Source organism: Myotis nattereri (assembly GCF_964212035.1).
Source record: "Myotis nattereri genome assembly, chromosome: 1".
Classification (NCBI taxonomy): Eukaryota; Metazoa; Chordata; class Mammalia; order Chiroptera; family Vespertilionidae; genus Myotis; species Myotis nattereri.
In genome coordinates this window covers 11,269,244-11,286,554 of record NC_138075.1, presented here as the reverse complement: position 1 = coordinate 11,286,554, position 17,311 = coordinate 11,269,244, and the positions used below count along the sequence as shown (strand labels likewise).

Below are 17,311 nucleotides of genomic sequence, written 5' to 3'. Positions count from 1 at the left end.
ACCTATTCCAGGACTTCTGTGAGGATCAAATGAGATGAGGCATGTGAAAATGCTTCACAAACATTTGGTTAAATTGTAAAATGTTTGCACCTGGCTATAAAGCAAATCAGGTTCCTGGGCTGAAGAAACTCCAAGGAGGCTAGTCACTAGGGAGAGGAAGCCGGGTGTTACTATGTGACATCATTACCCAGCAACCACAGTGACCGTTTCCGGGCTGGGCTGGACTATGGGTCACATTTTGCACCACGGGGTCTTGGCAGTGTCAGCTGTGATTTGGTGGGGTGTTGCTCCGGGGTGGTGGCGGGGCCTGCGTCCCACTTTGGGGAAGCCGAGTGTTGGTTTGTGGGTGTCAGGTCTCTGGTGCTGTTTATTTTTAAATGGCCAGTGTGTGTCATGGCAGCTCCTGAGTTGAGCGTCTATCCCCTGGTGGTCAGTGTACGTCATAGCTACCAGTTGGAAGGATGGACACTTAGCCTTATATATATATATATATATATATATATATATATATATATATATAGAGAGAGAGAGAGAGAGAGAGAGAGAGAGAGATTTCATTATGTTACAATAAATCATCTATAAGATGGTTATTTTGATATAGTGTAAGTGGTATATCAGAATCTCCTTTTTCACTTAGGTCTTAAAAGAATGTTAGAAGTGTGATAACACAAACATCCAATTAGGTTCTTATTATTAGTCACTGGGAGAACACCCAAAATAATCAAGTGTTCTAAGGCATGTATAGGGCCAATGATTTAGAAAATTTTCACCATTTTGAGGTACCATGATTTTAATAAATATAAAAACAACTGTTTGAAATGGGGGCAAGGTGAACAGGTAGACAATAAATTGTAGACTTTCATAAACAATTTGAGAACATATTTTTTTAAATGATATACGAAAGGAATTTACTTATTTTAAAAAAAGTCACTTCTATCCCGGTTTCTTAAAAAAATAACTTACCTTATATTTAAAATGTAGCCATTTATACAGTTCTTGAAGAAATTAGCAGTAATATAAAAAAAATTAAAAGGCAGTTTTTCAGGGTTAAATGAATCTGCGACTCTAAGGCAAACAAGCATGTTGAAATTAACTCAGGAAACATGACTTTCTGTTCCAGTGGGTCAGTAGTTTATTATTGTATAGAGGTTTGGAAGATTTAATGAATATCAAAATAGTAAGTTTAACTCACTCAGCCATAGGATCTGGCACAGTCATGAGAAGAAACTGGTCTTTCAAAATTTCTTGCCTCTATTACGTTCCTTTTCTTCATCTTGCCTCTTACTTAGCCATACATAGTTAGAAAAGATATGCTCTGAGCCAGGATTTATGATGGCATGAAAGCTACATACTTTAGATAAAATAAAAAAGGGAAGGGGTGATTTGGCCCTATCTCCATAACTGCTATAAAGAGAACTTAATGTATGCATTTGTTTTTCTTAGATATATTTCTATTTTACTCCTAATACCAAAGGAGCCCTTCCACTTCACGTTTTCCTATGACGTACTTTTTAGTTTATTTTTGATGTGACTAAGTGGAAAGTCTGTAAATTTTAAAGTACATTTCACTGTACACTAACCGCCTGCATCCAACCGATCTGCAGCAGCCTGGCGCCAGACGCAGCCCCCCTCGTGCTTACACAGGGTGAGGATGAACGCACTTGCCAAGAGGCCTCTACGCTGAGGGTTTCCTGAGCTCTTCTCAAAAGCCCATCCTAGATTATTTAGTTGACGCATTACCCTTCTCTCTCCTTCCTCTGCCTGATGCTTTGCCCATTTCATTTTCTGCCAAGTCCTCCAGAAGAGACGGCAAGGGAAAGAAATAAAAATGAAACCCATTAATTTTCAATGTCCATAATGAGTCAATGACATCATCAATCATTATGGAATACTGACCGTTTTTCTGGATCATTTTCCTTTAGCAACAAAATTCTTTTAGTCTATACTTTACAACTAGCCTTGTCTATGAGAATGCACAGTTTAAAAAAATACTTGAAGAGCTATCACATTTCCAAAAATATTCAACAGTTATATAGTTATATAGACATAAATGGACATTTTCTTAATTATTATAAATCTGTGCTTGATGGAACCACATTTTGTAATTACCTGTATTTGGTAATAATTCATGAAAGATCTTCCATCATTACTAGGAATGGCCACAAGCTGGGAGTACAGTTGATTCAATGAGGATTATGTAGCCATTTGGGCCACTGAAAAGTATTAAAAGCTATTTCCAATAACCATTGTGGACAAAAATGTGAAACAAGATAATACAATATTTTGAAAATATTTTAATATTTGCCATTTTTGTTGCTTGTGCTAATAATATATACATTGATTTAGCAATAAATATACTACTGTTACATAGAGTGCAATATTTTTAGTATTCATAATTGGCTGAAATTAATGCTGCATTATCTCAATGAATGAATAAATAAATATCACACCCAAATTCCAAACTAATGCTCCAGAGGTTATCATTAACAAAAACGAAAAGAAATGTACTGGGATTTATCTTTTAAGCATGATTCCTGTAAACATGGCCAAGATCACCTTTCTCAGTCCTAACATTTCGTGTGATAGCTTTAAAAGAAAACAGAACATACAAATTCTACCACTTCTTTTTTTGCATAGGAAGTGAATTAATCATATCTGTAAATGCAGCAATCTCTCAGTAAAACGTCTTCATCACAAAGCGCGTGTTTTGTGTATGAATTCAGAACTTTTGAGCAATAAAAGTGCTCTGCATAAGTTTATAAAATATGCTTTCTGGATTCAAAATTTAACAGGAAAATTTCCAAGTAAGTCATAGTTATGATTTTAAAATATTATGTACATGATATCCAGCCACAGGAGGAAATGCCTCACTGTAGACAACACAGTGTACAAATATAAAGCACAGTGTTGAACAGAATTTCCCTTTAGCTTTTCCTCACGTCGGTGCCCGCGTGGCTGATGGTGACGTTATGCCACACGGCTCATGCTACTTGTTGCAAACAAGGTAGAAGGGGGTGTGAGGACAAATTTAAAGTAGATAACGAAAAAAAAAAAACGGCAAAAATACAGTACATCCGCTTTAACCAGTGCACTTCATAAAACAGTTCGCTTTATTCATATTCTTGTATAAAGTGCAATGTTACCTAAAACAGAGACATGTACCTGAATGGCTCGCAATACCATTGAACAAACTGCCAGGACAGAGCAGTGCAGAGTGAGAAACGCGGAGCTGAGCATGCACTCAGATGGGCCCCAAAGACAGAGCCTGGGGCCATGAGTCCTTATAGCTTTTCTTTTACCTTTTGAAAAAGATTAATAGTAGGTTATCATCGTATGTAACCATAAAATAAAAACAATAAGTTAAAATCCTCGCTCAGAAATAAGTATATGCCACACATAAAAGTCATTACAGAATCTTTTTTAAAACAGACATTTTTTCTCTGATAAATCCCTGTTGAAAGGGTGCAAATCTCTTAAGAGCCCACATTATCCACAAGGCGAAGCAGAAGGTGTCGCCACAGTAGGAGTCACTAGCCGGCGGACCGCGGAAAGGCCAGTGACTGCTCTGCAAGCAGTTCGAATCTGGCCGGCCCCTGATCGCATTCACAGGGGCCTCTGCTCCTTCCAGAACCGTCCTGCTGGCACCGGGCAGGTCACGAAACCGTGTAACCTGTGCTTCGTTCACAGTAACATTCTCTGTCCAGTGCTTTAGGACAAGGATAACCAGTGGGTTTTCCTGAAAAAATTCCCCAAGAGGCAGGTTCCAATGAGACCAGCGGGACTTGTTTTTCTGTTTGGTTGGTGGTTTTTGTTTTTGTTTTTTTGGCTCATTCAGGATATTTTCTTTCCTTAAAGTAGACAAGCTTTGACTTTGACGAAACATCAACTCAGGCATCGCCGAGGGAGCAAACGTGCCAGGCTCACGGTCACAGCCCTCCGCTTCCTGTGCCGTTCAGTCCGAGAACTGGAAGAGGGGCTCCGGGGCGTTGCTGTCGGCAGGGGTGCTGGGCTGCAGTGCCTTTGTGGGCGTGGTTTTGCCGTGGGAGTGAGAGGACGAAGAGTGGGAGCTCTCGCTGGAGCTGCTGCGCGTCTCCGTGCTGGTACTGGTCTTTTTCATCTTCCTTCTCTTAGCCAGAGGGGCCTTGTCGACATTCTGGAGGCAAAACCCCTCTCTCTTGTACTTGTTAAAGGCCTAGGGGAGAGGAAGAAGGGAACCCCGATGAAGGTACAAGGATTGAAGAGTCCTTGGCAACTATGACTTACAGCAGGAGGCGACTTTGGCTGTCAACCAATAGCTCCAAGTTGTTTGGGGAACAAAGTCCTAAAACCATTGTACCCAAACCTCCTGTGGGGTACAGAGTTCACGGGGTGATGGCTGAGGATGCTGCTTAAATCAAACCAGCGTGGCTGTCCGGGAGTCAGGATTCCCATACACCATTTGAAGAAAGCGCTACCTCTCAATAAGAAACACTGACTGACTGGAAATTCCTGAAGACTATCAGCAATCCAACACACCCCTCTCCACACCCCACAGCTGCTACCCCCATTACTCTACAGTTCTGTGTCTGAGATTTAAAATTCTGACCACAAAGACCCAACAAAACAGACTTAATCCATTCTGGGCCCCTGCTCTCCACTTCCAAGTCAATGCAATTGGGCGTTATCTTGGCCAGTTAATCTACGCAGAGGATATCGGGGCTACAAACCCCAGGCCGGCTTTAGCCTCTGGGCAGCCTGTCTTCACTGTTCTTAGCCTCAAGCTCTGGCATGGCTGTGTTGCCCCTGACAACCCTGCATCCTGTCACTGAGAGGATATGGATCATCTGCTACAAATTCTGGCAGTTAATCTCTTTATACCTCACCTTATCCTAGTTCATTAACTTTTAAATCAATTTCTGCAGCTGAGAGGAAGTGCTATCCCTCCTTTCTCAAGATAATCCCTTCAGAGGTCACTGTATTTCTCCTTCACTCATTCACCCCTTAGACAACTAGCTGAATGTGTTTGCATCTGCTGGGCATGAATGTGCACCTCCTGCAATGCCGGCTCAGCCTCTCAAACACAATCAGTGCTGAATGCCCGGACCTACTTCTTAGCCCTCATGGTCTCTAGAATATATGAGGCCCGAAAGGGCTGCTGAATGAATGAATGTCCACGGGTGCCTTAGTTCCTAGTTTACCCTTTTAAAAGAAAATGATTTCGCTTATTTGAGAGAAGAAAGTCCTGGTAGTAGGTACATGGTTTTCATCACCTACAGGAAATTTTCAGCTATTCCAATACCGCCCACTGCCTGATCTCACACGCTCTTTCCCAACGTCCAGGAAGGGAACTGTGGGTTCACAGTGACTCTGGCCCAGGCACTTGCTGTTTGTAAATGTGTCTGTATCCTGACATTAAAAGGACTCTTATTCCTTATTTTAACTGTTATTACTCAGAGTGCGTCTCGGAGGTTATCGGGTATCTGATTCCTTTCAAACCCCACACCGCAGAGCACGGGCCCTTACGTGGAAGGTGGCCTTCACGCAGGTGTGCACGGCGGCTCCTGAAGACCCCAGGATGTCGGGAGTCATCAGAGGGTTGGAGGACAGCTGACTGCCGTCTTGGAGCCATTCATTGTATCTCAGGCCAGACATTTTAAGCCTTTTATTTGGATCAACTGTGAGAAGTCCTGTGGGAATAAACAAGACATTTTTATTTTGTGATTTGCCATTTCAAACAGTTTAAAATCAACCTCAGATATAAATCTCAATTATGTTCACATGACATGATGGTTTCTATAAGGCTTCAACCTCCTACAAAAATAATTACCCTTTCATATGCTCTTAAATGCCCTAGTGAGCACTGGATGCTAATGAGAAAGCCCACAATAGCCTATTTCTAGGAGGCTGTGGGCTAACTGACTTTTCAATCAGGAGAAAATAGCCACCCCAACAAAGACTCCCCAGGGTGACCGGGTAAACTTCCGAATGAGGAAAGAGTTAGACCTCCTGCATGCCTGTACCAGCACCTTCTCTAACTCCGGGGGTGCGGTCAGGCCCAGAGAAGTGGAAGTGGAGACTCAAAGAGGAGTTCTGAGGAGGCACGAAGACAAGCCCCAGCTTTCACATCACCGGGGACCATGTGCAGGAGGCCAGGGGAAGGGCTCAGCCGAGGGAGCGTGGGCACCCTGCGAAACTCCCAGAAGACAGGTCCTGGGGGATGAGAGAAGTGGGCTCAATGAGGAGGGGTGCCCAGGGATTAAGAAGAGCTAGTGCATAGGAACGCGGGGTGCAGGGACCCAGAAGCTCAGCACAACTGAGGAATCAGTGTTCACAACGGCAGAGGCAGGCAGGGCCCAGTCGTGAAGGGCCTTGAGTTTTCAATGTGCTGTGATGGGGCATGACCTGAGGTTAGTGGATCCTCTGAAGGATTTTTAACAGAGACATGAGCACATCTGGACATTAGGAAGGTCACTCTGCCGATTGATGATGGGCAGGTGATGTGAGAGGAAGTGAGACAAGTTGGAAGAAGGTTGTAGGATCTTAGGAGAGAAATGGTGATGAGGACTAAGGTGGTGGCCACATGAAAGGGGAGAGGGGTGGGAGGAGGGATGCTGAACCTGCAGGAAGCAGTGACTGGCTGTGGAAGGCGAGGAAGGCTGGGAGCTAGTAGGTGTCCGGCTTTCTGTTTTGGTGGCCTGGCTCCTTGGCAGTGCAAAAGAGGGAGATGTAGGGAGGCACACATTTGGGAGAAAGGAGAGTAAAAAAGTACAGGTTCGGCCCTGGCCGGTGTGCTCAGTGGTTAGAGCGTTGGTCTGCACACAGGAGGGTCTCAGGTTTGATTCCCAGTCAAGGGCAAGGACCTGGGTTGCAGGTTCAATCCCCAGCCCCGGTTGGGGTGCATGCGGGAGGCAACCAATCAATGTGTCTCTATCCCACATCAATGTTTGTCTCTCTTCTTTTCCCTCACTCCCTTCCACTCTCTAAAAATCAATGGGAAAAATATCCTCAGGTGAGGTTTGACAACAACAACAAAGAGTGCAGGTTCGATGTGGAGGTGCCAGACTGGGATGCTGGTGGATCCAGGTGCTAGTTCGTGTGGAGACAGTGGATAGGATCACTGAGGGAGAATGTTCTGATAAGAAGCAATGGCACAAGACAGCAGCCTGGAAGCCTTTTAGAACACACAGACTCCTTGAGTAATGAACAAACATATGTGTAATGGCATGACTCCACTTCAATCTCTGCACAGCGCATAACAAAATTTCCTTAGATTCTTACCTTGGATCAAATCTTTAGCCTCTTGGGATACATTCTTCCAGGCTTCTCCTTCAAAGGAGAAATCTCCCGTTTTGATTTTCTTCATGATTTCCACTGCACTGGTGCATGTCAAACTTTTGTCATGAGATTGGAATGGAACTTGCCCAGACAACATTGTATACTATCAAGAAAAAAAGAAACAAAGAATGTTTCAGCAGTTTATTATGATTGGCATTACTGGGTTTAAAAAATTATGTGGCTTCTATCGCTGAAACAACCAACACCTTTCAAAGACTTGTAAATAAAGAGGAATGGCTTATTATGACATCAAGATTTAAAACCATTTATTTATAATAATAAAAGCGTAATTTGCTAATTAGACCAGATGTCCTTCCGGATGAAGCCAGGTCCCAGGTGCCAGAGGGAAGCCTGTGCCGGCAGCCGGGGGAAGGAAGACCTACTCTTGCATGAATTTTGTGCACCGGGCCTCTAGTATAACTATATTTAGAACAAGAATGAAAAAAGGATACTCTGTTTGAAAAAGAGGGTGTTAAGGTTAACAGAAAATTTAAAGACAGCAGAACCTGAATAACTATTTTTTCTACCCAATTTCATAGCCTTTCCTTAGGATATTAACTATGGATAAGAACTTTAAAAATTTTTTATTTGGCCTTCTTTATTTTGTTTGTAATTATCCCAATTTTAATTTTATTTTTTTCATTGTTGGGTTAAATGTGATCAACTCTCTACAGTCACCTTATTTCATTGTAGCCACATTAGAAATTTTACATGAAAGGTAAAAAGTCAATAGAGCCCTGGCCGCGTAGCTCAGTTCGTTAGAGTGCTGTGGGTTGATGCCCGGTCAGGACACATACAAGCAGCAACCAATGAATGCATCAAAAGTGGAACAACAAATTGATGTCTCTCTAAATAAATAAATAAATAAATAAATAAATAAATAAATAAATAAAATAAAAAGTCAACAGGAAGACCAAAAAGCTAAGGCTTGTCTTTGTAGCAAAGACTGGATTTTTGAAAGGCGACCCTTCAACTTCTCGGAGGGTCTGCTCTCAGCTTGCTGAGCGACTTACAGGCTTGCAGGGGTGAAGGGAGCTGCAGACAGTGGTGGGCAGGCTGGTAGTTAGGTAGTAACCATGTCTGTGCGCAGACCAGAGAACCGCATGGTGAGAAGGGTGGTAGTGCCAGTTGGTTGGGAGGAACACTGAGAGCAGAGCCCTAAGTAGGAGGCATGGAGCTGTAGAGGCTCCCAGCGACTAGGAGCAATAGCCTTTTTTCTTCCCTGGTCATCTGTCTGACAAGCAGGTGCACCCTCATGATGGCAAAGATGGTGAAGCAGTTCTGACACGCTGGCTTTCAAGAAAGATGGAAATTCCCAGGCAAGGTGATAAATCTATATATATAAAAGCCTAAGCATCCGACCGGTAGCTATGACGCACAATGACCAACAGGAGGCAGATGCTCCTACCAGTAGCGATGACACGCACTGAGCACCAGGGGCCAGACACACAACTCAGGAGCTGCCAAGCTGCGGTGACTTGGCATCTTGCGGTTCTCCAGTGACGCATCTGGAACCAGAGAGGAGGGAGCCTGATTCCAGGGTGTGTCACCCGAGAACTGTCCTCTCGCAATCCGGGACCCCTTGGGGGATGTCGGAAAGCCAGTTTCGGCCTGATCCCTACAGGCCAGGCCGAGGGACCCCACCGGTGCATGAATCCGTGCACTGTGAAAAGCACGGTGAGAAGGGTGGTAGTGCCAGTTTGGCCAGACGGGTCATGCTGTGCTGTCTGCTGAGGAAGGACAGCAAGAAGGTAGGACAATTCCCTGGTGAGTGGAATGAGGGAACAGGAGACAAAATAGTTAAATAAGGCTGAGCAATTAACAGCCTGCTAATAAATTGCAAGATCTTATCTTCTCTAACCAAAGACACTTGGGAGCAAATAGTTTACACCTCTCCTCCCCAATCAGACAGTGAGTAGCTTAGATCACCCTGGTCAGGAAGAGAGATCACAGAGACCCAGTTGGTGCCATTAGTGCCAGCCAAACCCCAGGATTGATGAAGTCAGGGGAATAAATATAAAAAAGCCCAGTTAGAGACAGATGGATCCAAGATAACAATAAAGCAGTGAAGCTGACCAGAAAAGGATCCCTACTCCCCTATCTGCTCATTTTGATGCGTCAGCATATTAAAGGACACACCTGGCAAACTACTGAATATTCTGCTGAGACCCTCCCCTGAGAACTCCCCTAAAACTCCCACCTTTAGAAAAGAGGTAAGAACCCTCAAGACAAAGGACCCTGTGTGCTCTTTCTTGAGCACACCGTGCACCCCTTTCCTCAGGCGTGTACTTCTGCTTTCTTTCTCCGAAACGCTAAGGATCCCCATGAGACTTGCAACCAGGGGAGCAGCAGGCAGCAGCAGCTCATCTGTCCTACAGTTTCTAAATGCTGTGTCATACGCTGAATGTGTGTGCCTCCGAAATTCATATGTCGAAGACCCAACCCTCCGTGTGACTGTATTTAGAGAAAGGGCTGATATGGAAGTAATTTCAGTTAGATGAGGTCATGGGGTGGGGTTCTGACTAAACAGGACGTGTCTCCTTTCCAAAAGATGCGCCTAGAGCTTGCTCACTCTCCCTGAGAACGAGAGGAAAGGGTGTGCGAGGAGACCCCCATGCTGGCCCCGGGACAGTGCGCTTGCCAACCTCAGAACTGTGAGAAAATAAGTGCTGTCTGTAGTACTTTGTTATGGCAGCCCTGGGCAGACGAGGCAGTGGGTAAGCTCTATGCTAATTAACATCCTGCACATCCATGAGGTAGACTGGGTTGGGATCAAAGCCACATGTGATGCATCTTCCTGAAGTATTTGTTTTAGTCAGTGGGGGTAACAGAAATTATTTTCATGTTAAAATATCCGCATCCATATTTGCTAGATGCAATATGCAAAAGGACTATAGATTTCTAAGGCAAATCAGGAGACTCCAAATACGCTTTGGGATAATATTGCTATGGGATAATTCAGGCTTTGTCTCGGATCTGCAAGAGATATGCATTCATTTATGTGGAAACATTTGCAAAGCACTCCTTTTTCTTGACAATTTAATGCAGGTGTTCACTTTATTTTTCATCTGTGTTTCATTATGCATCTCTAAAAGGGAAGGATTTTTAAAAACCACAATCACAACACCATTATCTACCTGAAAAAATTAGCAGTGATTCCTTTGTACAATTCCATATTCAAATTTCTCCAATTATGTTATATGCCCTGTATATTATAATCACATCTGTATGAGTTAGCTTTAGGTTGAATTTAATAAATAGAATTGAAATTAGAATTTGCTTGAATCAGAATTCAAGAAAAATGCAAACACTGTTTCTTATCTTTTTAAAAATCTTTATTGTTGAGTCCTAGCTGGTTTGGCTCAGTGGATAGAGCGTCGGTCTGTGGACTGGGGGGTCCCGGGTTTGATTCCGGTCGGGGGCACGTGCCTTGGTTGTGGGCACATCCCCAGTGGGAGGTGTGCAGAAGGCAGCTGATCGATGTTTCTCTCTCATTGATGTTTCTAGTTCTCTATCCCTCTCTCTTCCTCTCTGTAAAAAAATCAATAAAATATATTAAAAAAAATCTTTGTTGTTGAAAGTATTACAGATGTCCCCTTTTTAAAGTGTCATTTAATCTATAAGTTCCCACGCTATTTTTCTTATAATTTATTTGCTGGAGAAACGGGGTTTGTCCTGTGGAACTGCACACAGTCTGGACACGGTGACTGCTTCCTTGTGGCATCATTTAACCGCTTCTCTGTCCCGTTTCTCTTAAAGACCTGTGAGATCTAGAGAGAAGCACAGCTTCTGTCCATACCGTCACACAAAGTTGTTTCCATAGAGACAGCATTCAGAAGCTCTAAGACGATATTTTAGAACCGTAAAAAGGATGATGATTTAATTGGCTTATATTTAAAGTAAGGTTCTTTTACAGGGGATAATCTTATATTATTACAAAAAAATATGAAAGGTTCTTTTTTACTTAGACATATTTTTTTCAGGAGAGTGCTACTAATGTTTACGTCCCTAAATAAAACTCTCAAGTCTATAGAAGCTAGTTGTTTATTTTTATTTTAAAAATCTGATTCATAAATTTTAGTTTGAAAATTATAAAGATGACTTAGAATTACTGAAATAAAACCCATATGAAACTTAAACTAAAAGAGGAGCCATCCTGCAGGGACACCTGGCTAGCCATTAGGGGAAAGCAAGCTGACACCAAAATAAACCCCAGATGGAGTGCTGGTTAAAGTATAAAAATAAAATATAATTCTAGAGGGAAATTTAGGAGGATATTTTTATAATCTAGGGTTGGGATAGAGTGACAATCTGAATCAGAGCAGGTTCCATAAAACAACAGACTGACATATCTTACTACATAGAAATTTTAAAAAATCTTTTCTATTTAAATCCCTCTGAAAACAAAATTAAAATCTCATCTTACTCTAAACAAAGTTGTGGAACAAAGGACAAACCAGAAAAACATTTCCAATATTAATGGCAGACAAAAGATTAAAAACCTTAACAGAGCTTTCAAATCCAGTAAGAAAAATTCCCCACAGGAAAGTGGGCAAAGCTCACACACAGCAATTCCTACGAGAAAAGTAAAATGTCCAGATACATGAAAAGATGCGTAGACAACATTCATCAGGGAATGCATGCGAATGACAACAGCAGGAAACAATTTAAGACTGAAATTGATAGTGTTCCATGTATTTGCATATAGTTTGGAGAAGATACAAAAAACCTCGCTGGAACCGGTTTGGCTCAGTGGATAGAGCGTCAGCCTGCGGACTGAAGGGTCCCAGGTTCGATTCCGGTCAAGGGCATGTACCTGGGTTGCGGGCACATCCCCAGTAGGAGATGTGCAGGAGGCAGCTGATCGATGTTTCTCTCTCATCGATGTTTCTAACTCTCTCTCTCTCTCCCTTCCTCTCTGTGAAAAATCAATAAAAATATATATTTTTTAAAAAAAACCTTCTGGAAGGAAATCCAGGCATAGATTTCAAAATAAAGATGTGTATACCCTTCTCCTAGAAATCTATTCTAAACAAATGGTGAGACAAATGTCAGCACATATATAAACAATATTCACGTGTATAGTTTAAAGTTAGTGAAAAAACTGGGAAATGCTGAGTTCTCATTAGTAAATGGCTAAATAAACTTCCGAGACTCGAACTACGTATACGCTGTCCTCTCATCTTAAACACCCGAGTGTGTACGCCCGTCCGCAGAAACGCTCAGAGAAGGACACAAGGGACACCAGCATGGCGGGGCGGGGCACGGGATCAGAGGGAGGGGACCATCTCTATGACGAGATCACCAGGGATCTCACTTTTTTCTTCTCTTTCTGTAGCCTCTGAAAATTTCTCCCTAGGATCATGCATTACACCAGTGGTTCTCAACCTTCTGGCCCTTTAAATACAGTCCCTCATGTTGTGACCCAACCATAAAATTATTTTCGTGGCTACTTCATAACTGTAATGTTGCTACTGTTATGAATATCTGATATGCAGGGTGGTCTTAGGCGACTCCTGTGAAAGGGTCGTTCGACCGCCAAAGGGGTCGCGACCCACAGGTTGAGAACCGCTGCATTACACATTATATGCACAAAAAGTAAAGTTATTTTGAAGAAAAAACAGACCCAGATCTTGCTAGCTTAATGTTCCCTTTCTGATCACGGAAGCCAAGGACATTCTGTGAAAAGCATGCTGACCAGGATCACTATCAGTCACTATAAACATTTGTAATTCTACTATTAACTTGTAATTTCTCCTAAATGATATTAATTACATCTTTAGTCTCAAAACCTCAAAGAATATACATATTCTCTCCTGAGAATATTTTTCTATTGATTTTGAGAAAGAGTGGAAGGGAGGGGGAGAGATAGAGATAGCGAAACATCGATGTGAGAGACACACATTGGTTGGTTGCCTCCTGCATGCGCCCCAACTAGAGGTGGGGATCGAGCCTGCAACTGAGGTATGTGCCCTTGACAGGAATCAAACCCAGGACCCTTCCGTCTGCAGGCCAATGCTCTATCCACTGAGCCAAACAAGCTAGGGCTCAAAGAATATATTTTTACTGTTTTTCTATTCAGTCACTTTGCTATTTTCACATTATATCTAACATGCATATCTTTTGAAAATACACTGTCTTTCTAAAAACACAATATATAACTCTTTTATTCACACAAAACACAGCTGCCTTAAATGTTTCAAAATAAACCAAAATCAAAATTCCTATATTTTCTCCAATGCAAATTTTAAGAAAAGGAAACAGCCTCCCGTCAGGCCTCTAAGGGAAAAGAAACCAACTTGCCGATTTTGTCATGACTTTAGGAAAACCAGCAGAGCGAGAGGCAGGTACAGAGGACATCTGCGAGCGGGCCAGGCGTCAGGCTCCACTGAAACGCACTCACCAGAATGACGCCCAGGCTCCAGAGGTCGCAGGACTCGTCGTAGCCGTTCTGGTTCAAGAGCTCCGGGGCAGCGTAGTGGAGGGTGAAGCACGGGGTCTTGAGGGGCTGATTGTCAGGTGGCTTTAAGCGCGCAAACCCGAAGTCAATTATTTTAATTTCCAAGTTGTCATTTTCATCAGTGAACAGTAAATTCTGCAAAACACAAACACTCACATCAGTCTCCCACTAAAACGTCACGGGGCTTGGTGATGCCATTTCGGTAAATCATGTCATTTCTGGGTTCAGGCACAGAGAGGGTCTGAGCGGGAGGGGCTGGGAGCTGCATCTCAGTGTACTGTTGTTCTCTGCTCCGACATGTTCTGTGTTATTTCAACCTGACAATGTCACGGGAAACATTTGTCGACTGCATCGTGTCTCCTCTGACGTCAGAGCCTCTTCTAGGCTCTCCTGGAACTCTGTGTTTGCGTTCTACTTCCTCCACCAACCTCCCTTCCAAGATGGCTCGCGTGAGCCTGCTCTCCATTCGGAGACACCACGCAGTCGTGAATTTGAGATGGAATGAAAATGGGAATATAATTACATAGTTACATGTAAGGCTTCACCACAACTGAAGTCACGGGTGGGGTTCACGGCTTGTACTTGAGAGCCGTCTTCACCAGATGACTCCGGAGCTCCGCCCCCAGGCGGGCGCTGCGCCTCATGCAGGGCAGGGAGATAAGCACACCTGGCCCCTGGTCATTGAGCTACTAGATCTCTGAGAATGGCTTCAGCTTATTCCTTATCAAGAATGGCAGTGGACTCCCTGGATCTCAGTCCCGGAAACGGAGGGGATGTAGTATGCCCCTCTCTCCTCCTCTCCCAACTCTAAGAGGCGTGGGGTGTCAACAGTCAGGAATGGGAGGGAATGACAATTCAAGCTCCTTGTATCTTCGTCTCAAGCTCTGCCTGAAGTGAATTTGATAGAATTTTTCTTCATCTTTTAAGACTATGGGAACCAACTTCAGAAATACAAAGCAGCTTATACGAATGTCAGCCAGTTTCTAAATTTATCTGATTCTCACCTAGAATTTAGGATTTTGCCTAAGCAGAAAATGAGTGCCACATAAATATCTACCAAGAGATACAGAATCAGATCTTAAAATGCTACATCACTGGGAAAAGGATTAAATGCTTAGTTTGGAAATAATATACTCTTTCATTTAAAAGTCAAAGTGAAAGCTCTTTTGTTATGAAAATGTTAGTACAAAGGTACATTTTCATTTCTCTAAAAAATAATTTTGATTTAGAATTACAACTGTAGTAGAATATCGTAAATAATCTAACAAGTCTTCATTTCAAACGACTATGTGAGAGGAAAGTTTTCTAACAAAAGAAGAATTAAGTATCAGTGAACTAGGAAGGCAAACTAAATCCTGCTGGAGGGACAGTTGCATCGTTTGAGGCTCATGAGATAACAGATGGCCAGTTATCAAAGAATAAAACATGTGAAAACGAATTCTATACACTCATGGAACAGATCTTTTCAACCTAAGAAAATTACATGCTTGTTCCTTGTCTATCAAGAAAACATTTAAGTGGTGTGCTTTCACATTTAAAAATAGACAGCTAATCTCCGATGCACAGAGCGCCATATTTTCAGTGGGCGTTCTGTAGGAGAGTGAGAACTATGATGAAGGAAGCAGAGGGGTAGCTGTCATAGTTGCAAGTTCATAAAGCAAATGTAGTTTTGATGAACCACTAGTAGTAAGAATAACAGTAATATCTAATACATGGACTGGCCCTGGCCAACGGGCTCAGGTGGCTGGAGCATGGTCCCGTACACTGGAAGACCACAGGTTCAATTCTCAGTCAGGACACAAACCTCGGTTGTGGGTTCAATCCCCAGTCGGGGTGTGTACAGGAGGCAGTCGGTGCATGTTTCTCTCTCACATCAATGTTTCTCTCTCTCTAAAAATCAGTGAGCATGTCCTCAGGAGAGGGTTGGAAAAAGAAATACATAGGCTGAAGTTTAAATACTTTAGAAATTGGTCAGTTATATTTGAATACACATAATTTGATTTTTAAAAACATCCTCTTCATGTCAATAATCCAAGATACTTAAATATAAGACAAAAATAGTGTGTTTTTTTGAGCAATATTCTTTTGTGGTTTAACACAAAAAATAAACACCAAAAAATAATTTTAAATGTACTTAAAAATGCATTATAATCACATGGGTAATAAAAATGATGTTCCATTTTAAAGAGAAAATATGTACAATTTTGCATAGGGTAAAGGATGACTCATTGTTATTATTTTATAAATTACTGGGTTTTGCTTTTAAATTTTCATTATTATTTTGATGGTTTTCTGAAAGGGAGGAACTTTCTTACTTTTGATACTAAAAAGGGATCATTCTGTAGCTAGAACCTTCTTAACCTTTTAATTAAAAGATATGTGAAAAAGCTGCTATTTCTGCACCGCTACACAGTTCTATAAGTACATGAGCAAAGAAGAGCACATATAAGGATGGTGTAACTGATTAAACCAAGATCATTCTTTGTGCTTAATATTTAGAACAGAATTATATACGTTCCTATTCACGAGCTAATTGATTTGATTACAAATGTGAAAAATAAGCTTTCAAAATATACCACTAAAAACCCCCCTCTAGCCCGGCCAGTGTGGCTCAGTGGTTGAGCGTCTACCCATGAATCAAGAGATCATTGGTTCAATACCCGATCAAGGCACATGCCGGGGTTGCGGGGTTGATCCCCACTAGGGGGGGTGTACCAATGTTTCTCTCGCATGGATATTTCTATCTCTCTATCCCTCTTCCTTCCTATCTCTAAAAATCAATTTTAAAATATGTATAAAAATTGTTTAAAAAAACCCTCTAAAATGGTATAGATATAGAGGGGATATTATTTTCTGCTACAAAAATTTCCATTGCTATTTTTAGTCCACAACTGTTGCATAAAGTATTTCTCCCATAAAAGGCTCTCACACTTACAAATATAACCTCAAGATGATCAGCGGGCAAAAAAAAAAAAAGACGAATTTATTTTAGGCTGAAATAGAAAATAAAAAAATCCAAGAAACATGGTATTTCCAGGTATGTATTTAGCAGAAAGCCCTGAAAGTAAAAAAGCCCACACATCTGGGGGACAGTTAATAATGAGGCTGGATGCAGCAATGTGGAGAATGCGTTCTTCTATACCTCAGGCTTCAGGTCTCTGTGCACCACTCCGACGTCGTGCATGTGGCTCACAGCTGAAACCAGCTTCCGCATGATGTAGCTGGCTTCGGTCTCACTGAAGTGCTTCTTTTTCTTAATGCGTTCAAACAGCTCTCCCCCGTTCAGAAGTTCCATAACTAGAAAAGTGTGAAGCTAGAAAACAAAGAAGAAGAATGTGGAGGGCCTTAATGAAGAAAAATTTATTAACATATGAAATATTTATTGACTATAAACTATCACCAGTAAATTTAAATAATCCTTTGTTGCAGTCATCAACAGTAATCATGTGTTTTAGAAGGGTACTGTGGCTTTTTTAGAATTCTATTTTGGTAATGGAAAATTTCAAGTACTGCAGTGCAGTCTTAATATATTCTTCT

At 42.0% G+C, this 17,311-nt stretch overlaps 1 protein-coding gene across 1 annotated transcript in view; it reads right to left on the bottom strand.

Annotated features, from left to right (window-relative positions):
* Positions 1-2,281: 2,281 nt before the first annotated feature.
* Positions 2,282-17,311, bottom strand: part of RPS6KA5 (ribosomal protein S6 kinase A5) — a 132,273-nt gene continuing 117,243 nt past the window's right edge. The window contains exons 13-17 of the mRNA XM_081097434.1: positions 16,917-17,087; positions 13,718-13,909; positions 7,258-7,417; positions 5,503-5,666; positions 2,282-4,192 (exon numbers count right to left, since the gene is read on the bottom strand). Coding sequence (XP_080953560.1) covers positions 3,953-4,192; positions 5,503-5,666; positions 7,258-7,417; positions 13,718-13,909; positions 16,917-17,087 — 927 coding nt within the window. The 3' untranslated portion in view covers positions 2,282-3,952. The remainder of the gene's footprint in view (positions 4,193-5,502; positions 5,667-7,257; positions 7,418-13,717; positions 13,910-16,916; positions 17,088-17,311) is intronic.